The following is a 23,108-nucleotide window of genomic DNA, read 5'->3' as shown; positions in this document are numbered from 1 at the left end:
CTGGCCCGGTCCCTCCAGGCCTCCCTCCCTGCCGGGCTCTGGCTCCAGGCCTGAGAAGCCAGAGCGCGCAGCAGAGCGGGGTCCGGGGCAGCCGCTCCCGCCCGCCGCCGCCGCCCCGCGCGCCCTGGCCCGGCTCGCCGCCAGTGCACCCGGCGGGCGGGTCTCCCGCACCCGGCTCGGCGCCGCGCTTCTCCGCCTGCCGAGCCGCACGGCCATGGCAGCAAGAACTTGAGGGCAAGAATCTGGCTTCCCTTTAGATTAAAAAAAAAAAAAAGCATAAAGAAAATCCTCAGGCTGGAGAGGTGGCGGGCGCGGCACAGAGTTTGGAGACGGGCGCCCCCTCCTCGCCCGCGTTCAGGAGCAAAGTTGCAGCCGCCCCTCCCCGCCCGGGCGAGCCGAGCCCAGCTCTCCAGTTTCGCTCCGGTGGCGGCCGCGTTCAGGGCAGGGTCCCAGCTCCGGCTGGGGTGCACAGTTCCCGCAGCCTTGGCACGGGCTCGCCCGCCCGCTCGCCGGCCCCGTGACTCGCCAGGGCGAGCCGCTTCCAGGAGGCGGCGGCGGCGGCGCGGCCGGAGCCAGCGAGCAGCGGGAGGAGCAGCGGGCAGCGGCTGAGCCAGGTGACCTGCCTGGGGGCGAGGGGTCAGGGAAAGGGGAGAGCACGAGGGTCGGGGTGGTGCCGAAGGACCTGGGTTGCAGAGGAGCCGCCCTTCCTCCCCCTGCCGTGGCTTGCAGCCCCAGCCGTGGGGTCGGTGTTCGGCCAGGGCCTGGCGGTGCCCTGGGATCCCGGGGGCCAGGATGGAGGGGCGGGGGCGGGGGCCTAGGGCGCGGAGCGAGGACGCGGCAAACTTAGGGGCGAGTTCTCTGGCTCTGGCCGCTGGGTTTGCAGCGGACAGGATTCCTTCTTTCCCCTGGAACCAGGGCGGGAGTCAACAGTACAATTTTCGATACTAATTTGATGCCTCCCCCCAGCCTCCTCGGTCCCTGGCATCCGCGCATTTGGGGATATTTTCGGCGTCGAGTACACAGGTCTGTCGCAGGAATGGTTTGTGGCTGGGGGATGACCTGTACTCTGGAAGGTGTACCAACGTGCCGGTAGTTAATTTCGAGTTTTCATTTTTCAGTCATTTAGGAACCCAACAGGTATTTGAGCTATTTTGTTTCTTAGCTCTAGAGTGCAGAGCCCTTAAGTTTATCTCTGTCTCTTCAAAAATTTTATTTTTATTTTTGGTTTGTTATTGTTTTGGGCTACAGGGGTGACTCACATGTTTTTTTTTTTCTTTTCTTAATGTGTAGTGGGAATAAAAATGGAATAAGAGAATATATTTATCTATGCAACTACCTATGTTTTTGTGAATAAGAGCTCCACATAACTCCCCCCAAAGTCACAGTATAGGATAAATTTAAGTTGATGTTTTATAAAGTATTAACGATTTTAACAGCAAGATACTAAGGTCCAGACTGCTTTTCTAACTTATTTTTGCCTGGAAAACCCACAATTTGTCCTTGAACTTCCTATCTTAATTTTGACATTGACCATGGTAAGAGGAGCTCGGATGACATCATTTGCTCCAGCCACAGTTCTGGTGTTCTGTGACTGAGAGCACCTCTCTCCAAAACATTAAGGCCTGGGCCTGCCCTTGTACTTCAGCTAAGGCATTTCCAAGGATTTCTCTTAAGCAAAGTATTGTGCTACATGCCAGGCAATGCTGCAGTCCCGTCTTACATAAGTGAGCTTCAGGCTGTGTGCTTGGAGCGGTTAGTATCAGAGAGTTCTCAGTCTCTGGGGGTGGTGGTGGTTGGTGATTGGAGTTTGGAACAAAGTAAATTTGCAGCTTGTATTGTCCTCTTGCATTTCTTGGCTGCTTAATTTTTTAGAATGCCATCTACATGCCTTATCTGAAACTCACTATGCCCTTGTAAAGCATGTAGCATTACTTTCGTTTAGCAGGGAAACTGAAAAGTTAGCTCACCAAAGTCATACAGTTTACCAGTGGTGGCATCACAACTCCAACCTGGATCTTCTGCTCTCAGCTCAGGATTTTGTTTTGTTTGTTTTTACTAAAATGTGGCAATTTATACAAAAGAATTTCATTTGGCACATATAATGGATGGTATGTCTTCCAAGCTACTAATTTTTTCTGTTCTTTTTGCCAACTCACATCTTGGCCTTGTCTTTGCTCGCACAGGGCTGGCACTGTTCTTAAGGATGAGGCCAGGAGTAAAGCTTTCTAGAGGAGGGTCTGTGGTTTCTATTTACGTGTGGTCTGTGTCCTCTCCATTCATCTTCAGGGATAGCATGTGCTGAAGACAGTGAGGAAACTACAGCCCAGAAATGTCCAATATTCGTTTGACATCATTAGTCCAAGTATAATATTACTTCAGTCTTTACAAAGAGACTCATTGAGGAGGAGAAATTGGAGAGCGTGAGTTTTGTGCCTTTATAGCAATCTGCTGATCACTGTACTTAAGAACTTAGATGCAAAAGAGGAAAAGGAGTGGAGTACCTAGCACTTCTCAAGCACCTACTATGTTCTAGGTACTGTGCTAGGTACTGTGTACTACGTTAAGTATATTACTTTGTTTAATCCTCCCAACAATCCTGGGAGGGAAGAATTGTTGTATCCATTGTGCAGTGGAGGAAACTGAGGTTTGGGGATGATGCAGACGAATGCCCCACATTGTCAGTGCAAATCAGAACGTAATTGCTGATGAGCCTTACTCCAGAACTCATTCCATTTGCCATGTGGCCGACTGTCCCCCAAAAGGAGCTATTAATAAATATAGGAACACCAAGCCCCTTGGTGTTTAGATATGGCTGTACATCAGAGTTACCTACGATGCTTCTAAAAAATACAAATGTTGGGGTGTTCCCCCCCAGTTGAGCTTAACTGGTCTGTAGTGAGGCCCAGGCCTGAGTATTTCTTTTTCTTTTTCTTTTCTTTCTTTTTCTTTCTTTCTTTCTTTCTTTCTTTCTTTCTTTCTTTCTTTCTTTCTCTTTCTTTCTCCTCCTCCTCCTCCTCCTCCTTCTTCTTCTTCTTCTTCTTCTTCTTCTTCTTCTTCTTCTTCTTCTTCTTCTTCTTCTTTCTTCTTCTTCCTCCTTCTCCTGCTTTTTAGAGAAGAAGAGGGGTGGACAGAGGAAGAGGGAGAGAAGCTTTTTTAAAAGATTTATTCATTTATTTTAGAGAGAGAGAGAGCATGAGGTGTGGGCAGAGCAAAAGGGAGAGAGAATATGAAGCTGACTCCCTGCTGAGCATGCAGCCCAACATGGGGCTTGACCTCACAACCCAGAGATCATGACCTGAGCTGAAATCAAGAGTCAAATGCTTAACCAACTGAGCCACACAGGCACTTTGGTATTTTTTTTAAATGTTTAAATAAACTTCATATTGAAATATAGCATGAATTCAGGAAATCACACAAATTCTAAGTATTTATAAATTGAACACATCCATATAATCAGCACACCAATTAAGAAACACAACATTATCAGCACCTGGAAGCCACCCTCATCCCCTGTCCCAGTCACACCCCTCATCATTGGGTACCACTGCCCTGACTTCTAAGACAATAGATTCATTTTTTTTTCTGTTTTGGTATATTATATGAGTGGAATCATACAGTATGTACTCATTTGTATAAGATTTGTTTCACTCAGGGTAACATTTGTACAAGTCACCCATATTGTGGATACTAAAGGTTCATTCTTTTTATTGCTGGTAGATCCTATCATGTGGATGTACCATCTTTTGTTTATCCATTCACCTGTTGATGGACATCTGGGTTGTTTCCAGTTTTTTGGTTGTTATGAACAGTGCTGCTGTGCGTGTCTCATGCATGTCTTCTGGTGGACATTTCTGTTGGGTTTGTACATGGTAACGGAACTGCTGGGACTCAGGGTATGTTCAGCCTGAGTAGGTACCGCCTGACAGTTTCCCAGAGTCACTATGTAATTATTTTGTTTTGAAAGGTGCCCCAAGTGCTTCTAATGTGCAGCCAGATTCGAGAACCATTTCCATGGGTTTTTTTTAAAAAAGATTTTATTTGTTCATGAAAGACACACAGGGAGTGGCAGAGACATAGGTAGAGGGAGAAGGGAGCCTGATGTGGGACTCAATCCCAGAACCCTAGGATCACGACCTGAGCCAAAGGCAGATGCTCAACCACTGAGCCGCCCAGTGCCCCTCATTTCCATGGTTTATCTAGAGTTCAGTGACCTAGCAACCTCCAGTGTCTGCCACTTAGCTGAGAACTGTAAAGAAAGAGATACCAAGCTTCCTCCACAGCCTTAGATCTAGAAAATCTCTGCTGAATTGGGCAACTATTGGCCTCATTCCCATAATCCTTTGTGTCAGGATATCTAATGCTGGCAGGCCACTCTCATTATAGGGAACCTGAGTTTGATCATTCTTATAAATCCCAGCACTCAATATAACACAGCACAAAGCAGGTACTCAGTAAATGTTTATTAAATGAATGACCGGTATAATGAATGAATGGTGAGGGAAGATCTGGGCTGCAGAAGAGACACACCGCCCCCATCTTTGCACTAAGGCTTCCACACTTTATTCCTGGGAGACTGCCTCAGGATCTCACTTGGAGCCTAATGACTTTTACTTATCTAAGCATGTTGGAATTATGGGTAATTTGGTTGCTCATCCCAAAATGAATTAGAAATAGAAAATTAGATTAGATGAGATAAGGTATGTGGAAGCACTTTGTAAATTGGAGAACAGCATCTAGATAGAAGGTCATGATAAAGGGAAAAGGGCGGCTGCCAGGGACTAGACGTGCCAGCAGTGGTAGAAAGAGTGCATATCCACGTATAACGCAGAAGAAATGAAACCAACAGCACACCAGGAAAGGAGACAGGAAAACTCTAAAAAGCAGATCTCCAAATATATAACCATCTGGGGCCTTTTGGTGTGGAATCAGGCCAACTCAGCACATGCTCTGTGGTCTAGTGGCTCAAATTTGTGATTTTCTCTTCCTTGGTCTGGGTTTGAATCCTGGTCAGGGAAACCTGTGTTCCTGAACACAGAAGTCGCATAGCAGTGCAGTGGCTAAGAGCCTGAGCTTTGGACTTGAATGGACCTGGATTGGCCACTTATTGGGTGTATGCCAACTTCCTTGGTAGTAGTGGGAGGTAATACTAGGTATGTGCCACTTTATTATTCCCAGGTATACACTACCTCTTAGCCATAAATGAGAGAAGGCAGAGAAAGCACTTGGTACAGTGCCTGGCACTGAATAGACTCAATGAAAGCTCATTCCTAACTGGAATTTTCATATATCCCAGTAGACTAATGTTCACGAATGATAACATTGCATTATCAAAAAAGAAGTTCACTTAAAGTCTTTGGTTACGTTAAGCAAACTCTAAAGTGAGTTATGCTGTACAGAGAGATCTTCTTTTGAAATCTTAACATTAAAAACAGCTTGGGGGTGTCTGGGTGGCTCAGTCGGTTAGATATCTGACTCGATCTCAGGGTGGTGAGTTCAGTCCCTGTCTTGGGTTCCACGTTGAGTATGGGGCTTGCTTACACAAACAAAAAACTTGGGTACAGGCAGGGGTAAGCTGTGGCCTCTGTGGGATGATGGCTTCTCCTCAGGTTTCTGAACTTATACATCAGTCACTTTGAGAATTTAAACAGGGAGGAACCTTGAAACAGGAAAACAAAATCAGCTATCTTGTTCCTTAGTTCTGTGCTTTATTGGACAGAGACTGCTTGTTTTTGGAAAAAACGTTTTTAAAAGTAAAGTTGAAGGTAAGATGCCCACATACTTTCTCATGCTTACCACCCCTCTTCTGAAGGCAAACCCAAGTTGAGTGTTTCTGGAAACTTAGGATGAATCGTGGTAGTGGCCTTGGCCTCTGTTGCACTTGCCAGCACGCATCAGGCCTTTCAACATTATTAACGTCTTTCACTCACTAATTGAAGTGCTTTTTTTCTTTTTTTTGTACTTGAGATTCTCAGTGCGTCACATCATAGAAAATAATTTGAATTTAGCTTAGAGTATGTTGAAATGTGTTTAAAATTATTTGTATGTCCTATTTAATTTGCCATACTTTATTTGAAAGGCTACATAAAGACAGTTTAAATTTCAGTGATATCGTGGTTCAGTGATATCCATGGAACAGAGACTGGAACCTTCCACTATAATTTCTGTCAATTTATGTCTCAGCTTAAGAGTTACATGAATCAGTTATAAAAGTTCATGTTAAGCTCTCCAGCTGGCTGTCTTACTGTTGTTCTCAGTGCTTACCCTGGCCAGTTTTTAACTGCTGAAAACTATTTGTAGATGGTTTCCTTTGTAAGAACTGAGGACTAGAGATGTGTGGGTCTCCAGGTTTAAGGAGGACCTGGGGAAGACAAAGCAGGCGAATTCTTCAGAGACTATGAATTATTCAGTTGTTAACCACAGTAACTTCTTTAGCTACCATTTTGTGTGCTAATAATAGAAACAGTTTGGACGGATTCCTCTTGGAATTGAAAAATCAGGAATGCTTTTTGCTCTTTTTTACTCTATGCATAAACTAGAAGGTGATAAAAGAATATTTCTGCTTTCTTACATTGACTACCTGGATGAAGTAGTTTAATTTTTGTGTCTTTTAGTTATTTTCAAATTTCTGTGTCTTTTAAAACAAACATATTTGTTGTATAATGACAACAATAAAATTTAGAAAGATACCCCAGAACAAGATGCTTGTTTTAGTTAAATTTAACTGTTCAACAAATGGTTTTCTAGTTTTGGGGATGACTGACAAAAATCATTTCCCCTTGCCCCCAGGAAATAAGTAATGAATCTGTCAAATTGGGCATAGTTGAGGGGGATAATCAAAATCAATTGCCTCTATTAAAAAAAGAAACATGGTATGTAATACTTAAAAAGGAAACATGTCATTTCTGAATCGGGTTGAATGTATATTGATAGTACCAAAAGGAATACATTTTGTTGGAAAATTTGATCAACTGAATCTTCCTGATGGGAGATACACAAGTTATCTTGTTTTAAATCTCATTCACTCTAATTCGGTTTTAATGTTGATTCTGATTCAGGCTGTTTCAGGGGGCACCAGAGGAAAATATAGCTCTTTACTAGAACTACAGAATCTTGGCCAGCTATCCCCTACTTCAACCCCATTCTAATCTGGTCATATGTTATCATTGAGGCAGCCCCCAAGGATCAATCTGAGAAGTGAAGACATTGCTGGCACAGCAGAAGGTATGCCGAACTATTGGCAATGACTCTGGGGTTAGTACCAAAAGGCAGTGTAAGGTCTGGCCTCTGGACTGCCAATGAAGAAGTGTGAGGGCACTTGTCAGTGTTTTAGGGACTTTACTTACCAACTTTGTAGAGGGAATATATGTCCACCCAGTCCAGAAGCTGCTCCATAACTGTATTTCAGCAGTGACATTGCCACTTCCTCTGCTGTCGTCTGGAGGACTTAGGACACCAGACATCTCTCTGATTAGCTCTAGCTTTTGTTGTATATTGGCAGACTGGACCCTATCACACAGAGGAGTGTATGGGTGCAGAGAAGTGGCTGATTTGAAAGAGCTTAGAGCCACTCATCATTTGTACTTGACTTCTGGCAGAAGATTTACCTTCCTAATTAAGTTCTGCTTAGACAAATAGAGTAAAATCCCAGCTTTATACTTTCTTGGGACTTGAATATTATTACAGAGATCAGACATATCAGCTGAGGGATTGAAGTGGGCAAAAGGGAAAAGAAAGGATTAAATTAAGGTGAGATCGAAGTTTGCAGTTTGCAAAGCAGTGAGTGACACTGTTATTAAGGGCTTGTCTTGCTCTAGACAATAGCAGGCAGGATTCCCTATCCTTGGAAGCGTGGACATTATTTTAAGAGGCATCTTTAAGGTGTCAAGCTCTTCACATCTGTATGAAGCAGACCTGAGCACTAAGGAACATTCTAACTTATAATTTGTCTGTTCTTCATGGCAAACTGGGGCTATTTACCAATACTTTGTGGGAAACATATGCAAACTAAGAAAATGCATTATTTTTGAAACAAAAGGAATTTAACCACTTCTTTGGGGGGATATATGTTGTGATAGTGTCACTAAGCATTTGTGCTGTAGCACGACCAGTTTTCTTGAAGACGTGCTGGTGTTTTATGAATGTGTTATGAATTGGGGAAAATCTTGATTTGGGATTGAAAAATTACCTTCTAGAAAAGACAACAGAGTGGAAAACAATGGTTTAGTGGCTGGTGAGCCTGTAAGTGACTCCTTTATTTGCCAGATTTTACATACTATCCTTTTTACGTCTCATCTTAACAACAAATTTCTCTCTTAGTCCCTGGCATATACCAGGTGCTCAGTAAATATTTTTTAAATGGAGAATGAATGGATAATATCTTTTTTGAGAGAGAGAGAGATAGCACAAGTGGAAGGTGGAGGGGAGAGAGAGAATCTCAAGCAGGCTCCATGCTCAGTGCAGAGCCTGACATGGGCCTCAACCCACGACTGTGAGACTGTGACCTGAGCTGAAACCAAGACTCAGATGCTTAACTGACTGAGCCACCCAGGTGCCCCTGGATGAATTTGTAAAAATGTATTTTAGATAGCTTGTATATCTGAGTCTATATGTAGATTATCAAGAGTTGACTTTCATTCATAGAAATGGCTCTTCATGAATGAAAATCAAGATAAAAAGAAAGCTGAGTTTCTCCTAATGCAGTATTTGCTCTGTTTCTTTGTGTCAAGCTAGAGTACCTGTTACAGGTTTTTCAAAAAGAAAAAGAAAAAAATAATGGTTTGCAAGTTAAGTCCCATAATGTCACATGGAAGACCTTCTCTGCTTTTTCAGTCCTCAGCTCACTTCTTATTTCTTATGTTACCCAAACTCTCTTGATTTCACTGTGCTTTCAAGGTGTGACACTTTCACATTAGGACTCTGTAATTGTGATTCTCCCAAGTGATCCTAGGCAGTACCTTTGCTTCCTTTGGTGAGATAAATATTTAGTCAGCATTCTTCATGACTCTCAATCATAGCCATCCAAAAGAAGAATCTGTTTTACCAAGAGATGAAAAAAAAGATGAGCTCTGATTAATCAAATTCTACCAAAAAACCCCCAAAAAACAAAAAACAAAAAACAAAACCCAACCTTTTCTCTGTCTTTCCTTCTGAGGAAGGCATGCCAGAAGGACTAATGTTTCTGGTGGAAGAAATACCTGTTTAACTTTTAGGTGAAAAGGAAAGAATAATAGTCTGCAAGTACTAGTTTGCCATCTGTACGGTGGGCGCTGTACCTGTGGCATTATGGGAAGAGGCAGCAGGTGTATGAGAAATCGTGGACTTGAACAACGTGGATTGTGTTGTATGGCAAGGTATCCAATCTAGTGGGTCCAGGGTCTAGAGCATAACGCAGAGTTCAGAAGAAGCCCATTGTATACTGAGGTGTAGTGTTTGGGGCAGACCCTATGGAGGGGGAATGATGTCGTCTGGGCCCCAAAGGACAGCTGGGATTCAGATGGTTGAGGGAACCTTTTCATGAGAAGTGTGCGTATCAAAGAGAGGCACAGTGAAGAAAGTGAAGGATTGTGGGGCATACGAGTTGATGATGGTGAGAAATGATGGGCTTGAGAAGAAATCTGAATGCCAGCTTAAAGATTGGGGATTTGATTTTGTAGGCACTTACAGGCTGAGTTCCATTAGGCTGAGAGACCTAATGGATGTTCATGGAAAGCACCGTTCCTGACATGTCTGATAGGTGAGCTCCCAATACCACCTCACCACATTTGGATTGTATCCTACGTCTAAATCTTTGAGATCACATGGAGAAAAATTAATTAACTGATTGATGTCAGGCATTGATGGGCATCTCTGAAAATGGCATACTTTTGAAAAGGTGACTCACACATAGACATAAGCAAGGAGTGCCAAAAGTCTTTGCCAAATATATTGTTGAGGGTGATCTCTAAATAAAGGAAATGGTTGTAACTTTGGCACAACATCCTTCCTACCCAGATTAGCTGGTGTAAGAAGGACTGTGGGCATGTGGGTTGTAGGCTTTTAATTTGCCTGTCACCCCTTCTTGCTTCTCGTGAGCTCCTTTGGCATATTTTGCCATGTCCCACTGTGTTCTGTCTATGACTCAGAGCCTGTTTTGGAGTAAGGGATGAACAGATGAGTTTGGCTTATAGTGTTTGTCCTTTAAGCTATTTACAATGAAAAATATAGCCAACTCCAGCAAAGCAGTGAAATCCCACAGTTCTTTCCTGCTCTCTCTCTGTACTGTGTAAGTTATGGTGCTTTGTGAGGGGAATGAAAGGCACCTATACTATCCAGGACAGGCCAGCAATTGCAGACTTGGCCCGAACTGGCACATAGCTCAATGAAATCCACAATCTTGGAGCTTGAAGTACCTTTAGTCGTCTCACAGTTGCAAGGCTTAATTTTGATGACTTGTATGGGTGTAATATTATTTTAGCTAATAGTTGTTTCCTGGAAAGTCACGTGGAAATTGATTGTTTCTCCCTTAATCATATTTCTTTTGAACTTTACTGTAATTCTGGCAATGCTTTTTCTTCAATTATGATTAATCATCTGTTGGCAAGAGCTTCTAAACTTGCATCAATTCATCAAATATTTATTAAGTGCCTGCTGTGTGATAAGCACTCTTCTAGACACTGAGGATCCAGAAGTGAAAAAGTTTTTTAAAAAACTGGCTTCATGGGGCTTGCATTTGAGGCATAATTTGTGTTTAAGTTTTTCTGCCAGTACATCCTGTTGATCAGCCAATGAATAATTATTTATCGAGTCTCACATATGTTGAACAGTGGGCTGGGTCTGTGGGGCAATTTGGACTTCTAAGAGTCCGCCTTCTAATTGGAAATCCAGAGCTAATCTTAATACCCACAGAATAAATAGAGAATATTACAGTAGTAGGTAGTTGAGGGCTTAAGTGTGCAGCCTCTATACAGACTGGAAGACTCCTCCTTCCCTAATCTTTGTGTGGGGTTCATTTAACATCAGTCTCTCTGGTGCATGGAATCTGTAGTGAAGCCCTTGATTCTGCTAGACTCCCAGGCTCTAACCACAGCAGACTCCTGGGAAAGCTGGGGCTGCAGGAGCCCTCTCTTTACATGAGAGTCTCCTCCTTAACTGTCTGGCCAGTTAAACACGCATGATTTGTCAACTTAAAATTTCTGAGGACATTCTCATCATCTTTGTTTTTTTTTTTTTTTTTTCATTCTCATCATCTTTGTATGTATCACTTGATTGTCTCATCATGGGCAGTTCTAAAATAAATAGCACTTGGAGTGTCTGGGGTAGTTGTTCATCCTTTATTTGAAAGGACAAGGAGAAAGTATAACAGATGTAGACATTAATTTGGGACCACACAACCAGGCATTCTTCAATGTAAAATGGATTCTTTTCCAAAAGTTCATTTGTGAGTTACTGTTAGGAACACAGAAAACATTTTGCCCCCTAGAAACCAGGTTCTGTGTGCTGATTAAGTTTCCTGGCTGGCCCAAAACAGCCTGCTTAATAAGTATGGCTGAACTATAGAATTCACACACTAAGTGGCAGATGTGACACTATGTCTCTGTGAAAATGTGTTCCACATTCCAATTTGGAACGCTGGAAAATGAGTCCCCTTCTCTGAAGGGATGGGGGTGAGGAGCTTGGGGAGGACACCCCCAGGTCTGGAACCCAGATGCTCTAGCAGCTGAGGAATTACCCGTCCACCCCACCCCTCAAAACTGGCAGCCAATGCAGCTCCTGCAGAGGTTCTAGCGACAGGAGTGCAGGAGGAGGGGGCAGGCCACGGTGGCGTCTTGCTGAGCAGCAGCTGGTTCTAGGTGCCCAGCTTTCTGTCCTGGGCTTGGCAAGCCCTATTGACAAGAGAGATTTCATCTTTTCATTCTCTTCATGCCTAATCTCTTCTTGGTGAAATTATCCAAAACCAGTTATTCTGTCTCTTTCTCTTTTTAATCCTGTGACCGTCCTGGCCAAGATACCTATATCATTCCTTGTGTCATTTTGCTCTTTCCTGAACACTTAATACTCAATTGAAGAGAATTCCCTGGGGCACCTGGGTGGCTCAGTGATTGAGCATCTATCTGCCTTTGGCTCAGGTCATGATCCTAGGGTCTTGGGATCGAGTCCTGCATCAGGTTCTCCGCAGGAAGCCTGCTTCTCCCTCTGCCTATGTCTCTGCCTCTCTGTGTCTCACATGAATAAATAAATAAAATCTTTAAAAAATAAAAGAATTCCCTATTGTGGAGAATGTGTTTTTTTCCCCTACAGGAGTGTTAACAAGGAAGAATAGAGGCCATAAGGTGTCAATGATTCTGAAATGGCCATCAGGAAGTGGATTTGGTGATGTTCCATTGAGGTGTGAGTCATGTGGCATTACATGCAGAACTTCACTTCTGTCATAGGAGCTTTGTGGAGCTGAACTTCCTGGCTCTGGATTCTATAAGGTCCAGGCAATCTAGAAGCCCACATTAGTTATGTAAAATGACACTATATAAATCCACAGATACAAAAGAACATAAATGGTTAAAGCTGTCCACAATCACAGGCCAAATGCCACTAGGCAGTGGTAGCAAGATAGAGCAAGAATTTATAAAAAGGTCACTATTTATTTTGTATTTTTTTTAGAGAGGGAAAATGGGGGAAGGACCAAGGGGGGAGAGAATCTTCAGCAGGCTCCACACCCAGGGCAGAGCCTGACCTGAACCGAAATCAAAAGTTACATGCTTAACTGAGCCACCCAGGTACCCCAATAGGTCACTTTAAAAATGACATTTTGAAAAAGTCCACTAACAAACAGGTAGTAATTACATTAGCTTGTGATACCCCAGACTCCTTTTGCTTTGATTGTGTACTATCCAACAGATTTCTAACTTTCTAATTTGGCTTACCATGCAGATTTCTCTCTTGCAAGAGAGTGATATGCTGGCCATAAAATGGGAGTATCCAATCTCCTTAACGGTCTATTTCTTTTAGCAGAAATTAGCAAATTGGCCTTTTGGTTGATGCATTGGCCTTTTGTGAACTTGGTTAGTGTGAGTCCATTCTCAAGAACCATGAGAATCAAATACTAGATTCTGGACCTTGGGGACACAGCCCGGGTGATACATTTGAGAGCCCCTATTCAGACGATATGCCAGTGTGCCTTTCACTGTGCCGGTCTGGTCAGAGACATCTCTCACTTTCCAGATAGGAAACAGAGCTGCAAAAAAGTAGTGTGACTTTCCTATGGTCCCCACAACTGCTCAGCAGTGACAAATCTGGGGTTGGAATCAAGGTTTTCAGACCCTCACACCAGTGCTATTTCCAAACACTGATGTTTTTGCAGCCACACACCCAGGTCAGATCTCATTCCCTGAGTTGCTGAATGGAGAGAAAGGAAGGAAATAAGAGAGGAGTGGAGAGCTGGATTTGCTCTCTTAAGTTTGCTCCATATCAAATAGGAAGTCATTATTTAAAACCAGGCACAGTAAAAATGCCATCTACTGTATTCTAGTAAGTGGTGTGTCAGTGGCTAATTGAGTGCAGTTTCTGAGCTAAGAGCATTATTTGTTGCTGATGTCGTGATTGCTTCTAGTAGGAGCTATGTGAAAGCATCCCTGGTTGTGTTCACAGAGCCAGGAGCAATGCTACCCAGTGAAATATGACTAAGCAGCTCAAATTTGCTTGCTCTATTGCACTATGTAATGACATTTCCTCCAAAGTTCAGGGGTTAACAGAGGCAGCATGCTCAGCTGTGAGAATGGGAGAATGTGATTCAAGATGGCCTAAGTTAATTTAAGATTTTATTCAATAGGAACAGGGGAGAGATGGAATGTTCTTAAAATATTTGGAATCTTTTTTTTTTATGGGCCTGAAACAGAGCTATGTCCATGTGGTTCTACTGAATCCCTTGCTTTTCAGCTGATTATGTTTTAACAGATGAGTGACGGAGCCTATTGTGATCACCCCAAACCCTAAATTAGCTTTAACTGGAAGTCTATTGAATGGTACTGAAGTCCCATGACATTAGAGACCTCACCGTATTCTGATCGTGTATACGGTGTGGCTTCTTCTCCTAACAAGGATGTGGCCAGGGCTGTCACTGGTTATCTCAGGTGGTTAGAGCAAGGTGCCAGGGAATGGTTCAGCTTGGTTCTATAACCATGGGCTGGACCCCCACCCAACCGACACTTCACACATATGGACGGCAGCTCACAAGGTGGAACTAGATGAACAAATAGGAGTAGCTCAGCACAGCCCACTTCCAGCAAACATGAGCAGATGCTTCCTGGGTCAGGACTTGAAATGAAAAGGCCAGTGCTGGAATCAGCCATGGCCTCTGTGGAGACAGCTTTGTCATATGAGAGATTTTCTCTTTGCCACAATTAGTTGAATTAGTCATCTTAGAGGTTGTAACAAACTTGCTGCCAATGGTACAGATGTGGCTCATATTGACAGCAGCAAGGGATTTCTTTTTGTGTACAAATCCGCAGATTTCTTTTTCTTCTTTTTAATGCCTCATGACAGTGGAAGGTATTCAGACAGGACTAAAATGCCCCTCAGAGCACTTTCTTGTGTATCTGCATTGGTTCCAGCACTCTCTTGCCGTGTGAGTTAACTACTTGGAGTGCAGTTTGCTCATCTATAAAATGGGGGAAATAATTGTACCTACATTACAAGCTTGCTAGGAGAAACACATGCAATGAATAGAGACAAATGTATGTATCTCCCAGCATGGTGTCAGTGCATAGCAAGGTCTCAGTAAGTCAGTACACTATACCTACAAGATTAGTGAGGAAATGGAGCAGGGGCTTTGGAGATTTTCTTCTCATGTGTTTCCTTATGTTTGTCTGCTTAAGGAAAATGTCATAAAACAGCATACGTATTGAGACTGAAAACTACTCCAAAAGGGTCTATTTGTAAAGCCATGAAAATATTAACTGTTGTGTGGATTATACTGCCAGATCCTCAACAGTTTAGAATTAACACCTGGTGTTTAGTGGATGGAAAAGAAGTTTTGTTGTCATTGTGGATATCCAAAATGTTAAAATGTGAGGAAACATTTAAAGATCAAATGTTGGGCAGCCCAGGTGGCTCAGTGGTTTAGCGCCACCTTCAGCCAAGGGCCTGATCCTGGAGACCTGGGATCGAGCCCCACGTCGGGATCCCTGCATGGAGCCCGCTTCTCCCTCTGCCTGTCTCTGCCTCTCTCTCTCTCTCTCTCTCTCTCTCTCTCTGTGTCGCTCATGAATAAATAAATAAAATCTTTTTAAAAAAATAAAGATCAAATGTTTTGTGGGCGCCTGGGTGGTGGAGTTGGTTAGGTGTCTGATTCTTGGTTTCGGCTGAGGTCATGATCTCGGGGTTGTGAGATCAAGCCCCGCATTGGGCTCTGCGCTCAGCAGGGAGTCTGCTGGAGATTCTCTCCCCCTCTGCCTCTGCCCCTCCCCACTACCCCCCATCCCCGAAAGCAAGCTCTCTCTCTCAAATAAATAAAATCTTAAAAAAAAATTCAATGTCTTGTCTGAACTCAGCTATTGATGTAGTATTGGACCTTATGTAAATTCACCTTATGTTAATTGACCAGAAGTCTCAGTGATAACATCAATAGTCAATTAACATATTTAGTATGTTCTATGTGTTATATACTACGTTCTTACAATAAAGTAAACTAGAGAAAAGATGTCCTTACAAACTCATAAGGAAGAGAAAATACATGTATGGTTCTGTACTGTATGTATCAAAAAAAAAATCCACATGCAAGTAGACCTGCACACTTCAAACCCATGTTTATCAGGGGTCAATAGCGCTTTAAAAAAATCTTTCTTTCTTTTTTTTTTTAATCTTTCTTTTTTTTAAGATTTTATTTTTTTATTCATGAGACACACACACACAGAGGCAGAGACATAGGCAGAAGGAGAAAGAAGCAAGCTCCCTGCAGGGAACCTGATGTGGAACTCGATCCCAGAACCCCAGGATCATGACCTGAGCCAAAGGCTCAACCACTGAGCTATCCAGGTGCCCCTCCCCACAAAAAATCCTTCAAGTTTAATCTTTGTCTTTCCTGTCACTTACCCAGAGTAGAGTAAATGTTTGTTGTTGTTTTTATCCTTTAGCCTCGCCTCATCCCACTGCAGGAGTAGAACCTTGAAAGCATCTAGGAGTCGTCTGAGAAGCAATCTTTTCTTTCTTGTCCGCATCACAATTGTGGTAAATGGAGGGAGGGGATCTTGTTCATCTGACCTTGGCAAATCCAACTGGAACTAACCAGCTAATTTCTGGACCCACATGGTACAGAGAAAGTGCAGCTAATCTGTGGCTCAGTTTCATGCCATACTAAACAGGCTAGTGAGGCTCGCACAGAGTAGCAGAAGATGAGTAGCATCATGGCTTCATGTTGGAAAAGCACAGGCAGCGTAAATATGCAAATATGCATTTCTTTTAACAAGCCTCTGTGCTTTGCAGACAGAAGAGGGGAATTGGTTCTCCATTTTGTATATAGAAATGGTTGGGATTAGTTGGAGGCAAATGGCCTGTACTACAACCGACTTCTTGTTCTCTCCGTACCCCCCTCCGCATTGGGCAATTCTCCTGCCTTTTCCCAGCGGGGCACCAGTGCCTTTAGGTTTTCTGCGTCATCATCTCTAAACTTGGTCTCATGCCTCTCGTTTCCACGAGGGTCTAAAAGACTGCTAACAGCTGAAAGTGTTGTGCTCCCTCCAAATGTTTCCATTTTAGTAGGGGACCAGTCTCAGCACATGGAGGAAAAGGCCCGGGGTGGAATTTTTACTAGCATTCATTTTGGGGTTTGGAAGGGTGTGGTGCAGTGGAGAGTGTTCCTGGTTATATTTAATCTTTCAACTGCTCTGACTTTGTAATTCTTAGGCTTTGCTTTCTGTACTCCTCCCTAGAGACGTCTTCTAGCTCCTTCCTGTGGAGTGCTTAGTGCTACAAAATGAGAAAAACAGTATCCATGGGTAAACTCTAGTGTATTGGCCTTTTCTAAAAAGGAAACTGTATAGTCCAGGCAACTTCCCTCGCGCAGATGCAGTGACTCTTGCTGATGCAAGTTTCATTTTCTGATTAGGTTATTTGTCCTAATTTCAGCCAAGTACCCATATAAGTGAATCATGGCACTCTTGCCACATATAGGCAGTCAGTTACTCTGGATAAGGAGCAACAGAAAAAGGGAGAGGTTTTGATCACAGTTTTTGCTCTCATGCCTTATTCTGCTAATATTTTCTTCTGCTTATTTCACACTCTACCCGTCTCCACCACACCTACCGAAGATACACATCCACATGCACACACCTTTTCATGCTCCTGTTAGGAATGATGGGCTAAAAACAAGTGAATTTCTTGCTTTGTTACCACTTTGTCATACATGTCATTAACACTTTCCCACTGATGTGCTCTAAGGGAGGTTAAGTGAATCTGGAATCCTCTGGGATACTTGATACTCTCTCCAGGGTCTGCTGCATCTTGTTCAGCCAGACTTTGGCAGACTAAAACAGAATGCCTATCCATTTATTCCTGGACAACTTTGAATCTAATATTGTGGCATTCAGAAACATATTTGGGATGTAATATCATTTGACTCTTTAGTAATATTGAGATTACCTCTTTACTAAAAGTAGATTAGTGTGTAATTTTTATTCTTTCAAAGATCTATTTATTTATTTTAGAGTGAGAGAGCATGCACACGTTCACACATGTGAGTCGGGGGAGGGGCAGAGGAAGAGAGAAAATCCTGAAGCAGAGTCCCTGAGGAGCACAGAGCCTGGGGCAGGACTTGAACCCAGGACTCTGAGACTGTGACCTAAGCCAAAATTAAGAGATGACAGCTTAAAAAAAAAAGAGATGACAGATTAACCAACTGAACCACCCAGGCGCCTCTAACATGTCGTTTTTAGATGTGATCGGGCTCTTCAGTCATATTGTTTGAATGCAAAACATTCATTGATCAAATGAGTAGTACAGTCGTGAATCCCAGAATAGGCAGACTTCTGTTGGCTCATATTTGCTTATATTATCTATATTGACACCTCTTCCCAGTGTGAAAAAAAATGGCCACTATATATTTTCATTCTAGAGACAGAGTTTAGGTCTTAAAGAATACGTACACAAAGAAGACAGAATTTTGTCTTGACGTGGCTCCCAGAAAACATGCAGATTAGCAATGACATGGATGGCTCTGAATAATAGGCCCATTACCAGTCATGTCCCACGTGAAAAGATATGTTTTATTCCTATCGCTGCATCTGGGAAAAGAATATTCAAACTTCTATAACTCCTGGAATGAAATGTTTTTAGAAGGTACATTTCCGGGATCCCTGGGTATCTCAGCGGCTGAGCATCTGCTTTAGGCTCAGGGCGTAATCCCAGAGACCTAGGATGGAGTCCCACATTGGGCTCCCTGCATGGAGCCTGCTTCTCCCTCTACCTGTGTCTCTGCCTCTCCCTCTGTGTGTGTGTGTGTGTGTGTGTGTGTGATAAATAGATGGATAAGGTTTTTTAATAAAAGAAGGTGCATTTTCATCCAGAACCTGGGCATCTGGTTTCCTATAGATAAATATATCTACATCCTTGGCTGGCAAATTAATAGATTGTACCTATGATTCAAAATACTTCTAGTTTCAAATACACATGTATGAGACTAGAAGAATTCTCCATACATTTTAATGCATTGAATACACTGATAGAACAATTAATTTGTACTTAAAACAACAGCTGACTGGTGTTTTCACTAGGGACAGTGGCATATCAGAATGAAGACAAAGTGAAATATAGTATTCATTTCGTGTTTTATTGCTGACAGTTGAATAGTATTAGGAAGGCCAGAGGTCACATCTGGAAAAGTCACCTGAGGGAAGAGCCAGCACAGTTTCAGATTCATGAAGACAAACCAAGAGGGGCAAGGTCAAGCAGCAGAGACCAGGAACAGAGGCTGGGAGCAAAACGCAGGCCTGGAGAACTCTGGGTGGCATGGATTTAGGATCCCAGGCTGTTGGGACCCAGTGGGTGGTAGCAGGGAGATGAGGAGCACAGGAAAGGCAGTGTGGGTTGTGGCTATACTGAATCCAGTGATTGAACTATGCCCTTGGCAATGTGTCAGAAAGGCTCCACCACCTTCTTCATGGACTGTAAGGACTTTATGTAGGTGATGGACATGAACTGTAACCCATACATTCGGGTTTCCTGGAACTGGGCTGCATATTGACATGCCTAGGTTTGCTGGGGACCCTGCTTCTCAGCTTGGCTCTCATTTCCCATCACTACTTCACTCTGACTCACTGATGGCCTGCCACATGTAATTAGGTGGCTCAGCTGCTGCTTTCACTTTCCCAAAGGTATACATACAGAGATTTGGGTCTTGGCTTTTACATTTTTTTTCTCCTGAGAGCCGGAGGAAGTGGCCTTTTGATAGTATAAAGGTTTGCTAAGTTGAATACTTACAGTGTCTGACAGTTTCAATTTCCTTTCTCATAGGTATTTGATCCTGATGACCTTTATTCAGGGGCCAACTTCTCCAAGGTCCTCAGTACTCTTTTAGCTGTCAACAAGGCAACAGAAGGTAAGCAGGGTTTGTGATTTATGAGTCATACATGACATGTTAGGATCCACAGGCTTCTCATTCCCCCGGGAGCCAACTGTGGCCAGGATTGTTCGATTGGTGCAGATTTCTCCTCTCCTCGAAAATAAATCGCAGTGGGTGTCAACATGCTTTCATTGTTCATAGCTTAGGATTTAAACATGCCTATCACAGATGTTCCTGTAATGCCCCCCATATAATGGCAAGAGCCAAGAAACCATTTCGTTCAAAGCTATGGAATAAGCAACAGAGTGTAACAAGACAGAAAATGAAAAGGAAGAAACCAGTTCTCTTTTTCATGAACTTTACAGAAGATAGCTGTTACTTCCCTGTCCCCACTAGAGCATGTTTTTCTCTGAGATTTTTGTATGTATCTGTCCATGTAAAGGAAGCCATCAGTAACCTGGCACTGGAAATGAAACCTCAGGTTCATAGGGACCGAAAAAAAAATTTTTATTTGAACGTTTAATAGCTACCACATTGGACATATTGAACGTAAAGCCGAGTAAATGTGAAGAAAATGCTGATACCTTGGAGTATAGCTTCACTCCTGTGAGACAGCACCTTACCTACAGCTGGGTGGGAATAACCAGAGTTAAAATACTTGAAGCCCTCACCGTGAGTCTAAGCAATTCTTTTTTTTTTCTTAAAGATTTTATTTATTCATGATGACCCACACAGACAGGCAGAGACTTAGGCAGAGGGAGAAGCAGGCTCCCTGTGGGGAGCTCGATTCGGGACTCGATCCCAGGACCCTGGGATCATGACCTGAGCCAAAGGCAGATGCTCAACCACTGAGCCACCCAGACATCCTGGGTCTAAGCAATTCTAAGAGCCATCGTTGGTCTCATCTTTGAAACAACTCTGGGGGTAGGTATTATTATTAGGTCCATATTTCGGATAAGAGAAGTGAGGCCCGCAGTTGCCCAGTTAGAAAGTAAGTGGCAGAACTGGGATTCAAACCTACATCGGACTGACCCTGGGACCCTTATGGCCGAGCATGGGTCTTGATGTTCACACTGTTGGGAGAGTCCATAGGCTGTGTGCTCAGCACTGCCAGGTGCTACAAAGGAAGTGTTAGCTATGGTCCCCACCCTTGAGAAAATGACTGTCTATTTAGGGACACTCAACTTACCCACATGAAACAATTAGCGAACAAGAGCAGACAATATAGTCAAGTGCCAAATAGAATGGAGCATCTAGGAAGCTATCAAGTAATTATAGTTTTAGTCAAAAGAACTGTATATAATAGCAATAAATGTAAAAATACTTTTCTAGAGTTGTTCTTTTGCTATTTGGGAAAAAAATGCTTTTGAGCTATTGCAAGGCATATAGCAGAAAGTACAGCTAATTCAAGTAACTATATTTAACACACATGACAACTACCCAGTGCTGGGCAGGGAGGATCGTATAATTCTAACATTATGCCATACAAATTATACGTTCCTTTGCCAAACTCTGCTAGCAAGTTTTACAGTCTCTTCCCTTGCCACAGATATTTATAAAATACAAGGAGGTGAAAGTTAAAATCCACAGCATCAAGGAAATTACTTGGATACTGAGCTTGTCGCCTAGGGAATGTTTGGGCTTTAGACTTTTGCAGTTTATGTCTTTTAAAAATAAATGGAGAGGAAAAGAACCCTCATTTGAATTTGTCAAGGAGCCAGCTCCTCTCTTTATTTTAGCACACTGTCAGCGTACAGAAAACATCCAGCTCAGCGCTGGTCTGATCAAATTTCACAAGGTTTCAAGGAAGAGAAGATTCTTGAGTTTGATTTTTTAAAAGAAGAATACTGATATCAAGATTGCATCTTTCCCAGATATACAATTTTCTCTTGGATTATCCTTCTCCACCCCCCCCCCACCCTGAGGCTCTGGGGGAGAGTTTACATTACATCCGCCACACATACTGCTGCCTACGAGGAAGACAAGAACCACCCAGTTAAGGGCCAAAACACAAAGAGAGAAGTTTGAAATATTTCAAAGTAATAAGAGCCACAAACAGCTGTTTGGTACCCAATATAGTTCTGCCTTGGATAACAGGGCGTACTGTTGCAACTGGTTTAAGAGGGGAGAGTTGTAGGGAAATGGGTTAAGAGAAAATGTGGCTCTGTCGCTGTTTTTCATTCTACTGGACAGCAATGGCCAGTAAGGTTACGCAGAAGGAAGTTGGCCACCAAGATGGAGGGAGGGGGAATGAAATACCCTTGGCATGTTCCTAATGGTAACAGTGAGGAGGACGGCCAGGGTGCCTTCGATAATGTCCCATGAAAGATGACTTTATGTTGTAGCAGTGTTTCTGACAGGAGTGGTTCCTTTTATCTTGCCTTTTCCTCTTTTCACAGATCAGCTATCAGAAAGACCATGTGGACGTTCTTCTCTTACTGCTGCTAATAGTTCTCAGACAAACCCACAGGGAGGAGTTGCTAGCACAGCTCCAGGCCTGCAAAGGCAGTCAAAGACAGTGGTAAGTATAGAACTCAATTCCCCTTGCCTGTTTTAAACTCCGTAAAATGAGATCCCTATCCTGGTTTCATCTGCATATGTGGTGAGATAGCCGGGTCTGTATGTTTGGGGCGTCGCCCACAAAACGACTTTGAAACCCAGCGCCAGTTCGGGCTGGCCCACTGGCACCCATCAAAGGTGTGTGAGCCAGAGGGTCAGAGTGTTGGGGTTGAAGCCCCAGAGATGTTTTCCTTCCTTGAACTGAGTGAGTTGGTTCACAGAGAATGCTATGCAAATGGAAGTCCTTATAACTACTTCCTAAGGGCAGTTTGCTGTTGTTTCCTCTACCCCTGGTTTATTAGGAGAACTAAATTGTGCCTGGCACAGAATAGGCAATCAATATATATTACTTGCTCTCATCATCGTTATTGTCATTTTGTTTTTCTCTTTGCATTCCTAGTGAGCCTGTGGGGAGCTTGCGCACTGGCATAGCCCAGTTATCTTTGCTTTTGGTCTTAATGGGAGCTTCTATTTGGGAGGAACCACCTATCTTTTGCTCTTTAGAAACCTTTATTCCTCGTCAGAAGCCACCCACTCCCTTTAAGCCATCAGGAGCTCTTACTTCCAAAACACTTTAACTACTTCCAAAGGGCTTAACCTTTTGGGATCACGATGCCTTTGAGGAGCTGATGAACTCTATGGTCCCACAGCCCTGGGACCCTCACAGATTGTGTGCAAAATCTCCTGTGTGTGAATTTATGCATGTGTGTCTTGGGTAAAGATCCGTTGTGCTCATTAGCTTCTCTAAGGGACCCACGAGAGGTTAACAACTCCCGATTTAGGTAACTATGGGGTATTTGATGTTTGCATATGACTAAAGCACAGCCAATTTAAGATATTCTTAGCAATTGGGAGGTGGGAGGCTGATTTTACGGGTAGATTAGTACCTAATCTTGGCCGTATAATTATGTAAGACTGTGTCTGCCTGTTGGTAGAGGCAGGGTGGAATAGTTTATCACTCTACTCTGTTTCACAGTTCATTTAAATAAGTATCTTTAGGTAATTGGCGAGGGAGAGGGAAATG

At 43.1% G+C, this 23,108-nt stretch overlaps 1 protein-coding gene across 4 annotated transcripts in view; it reads left to right on the top strand.

The window, feature by feature from the left end:
* Window positions 1-23,108, top strand: part of ARHGEF6 (Rac/Cdc42 guanine nucleotide exchange factor 6) — a 101,106-nt gene that overhangs the window by 9,853 nt on the left and 68,145 nt on the right. For 3 of the 4 annotated variants that reach the window (XM_025460895.3, XM_025460899.3, XM_049107390.1), the window contains exons 3-4: window positions 19,477-19,561; window positions 21,925-22,046. In XM_025460895.3, coding sequence (XP_025316680.1) covers window positions 19,477-19,561; window positions 21,925-22,046 — 207 coding nt within the window. Of the gene's footprint in view, window positions 1-463; window positions 615-19,476; window positions 19,562-21,924; window positions 22,047-23,108 lie in introns of those variants that run through there. The other variant, XM_025460897.3, reaches the window with a different exon arrangement.

Source organism: Canis lupus, chromosome X (assembly GCF_003254725.2).
Source record: "Canis lupus dingo isolate Sandy chromosome X, ASM325472v2, whole genome shotgun sequence".
In the NCBI taxonomy this organism is placed as follows: domain Eukaryota; kingdom Metazoa; phylum Chordata; class Mammalia; order Carnivora; family Canidae; genus Canis; species Canis lupus.
This window is presented reverse-complemented; position numbering and strand designations above follow the sequence as displayed.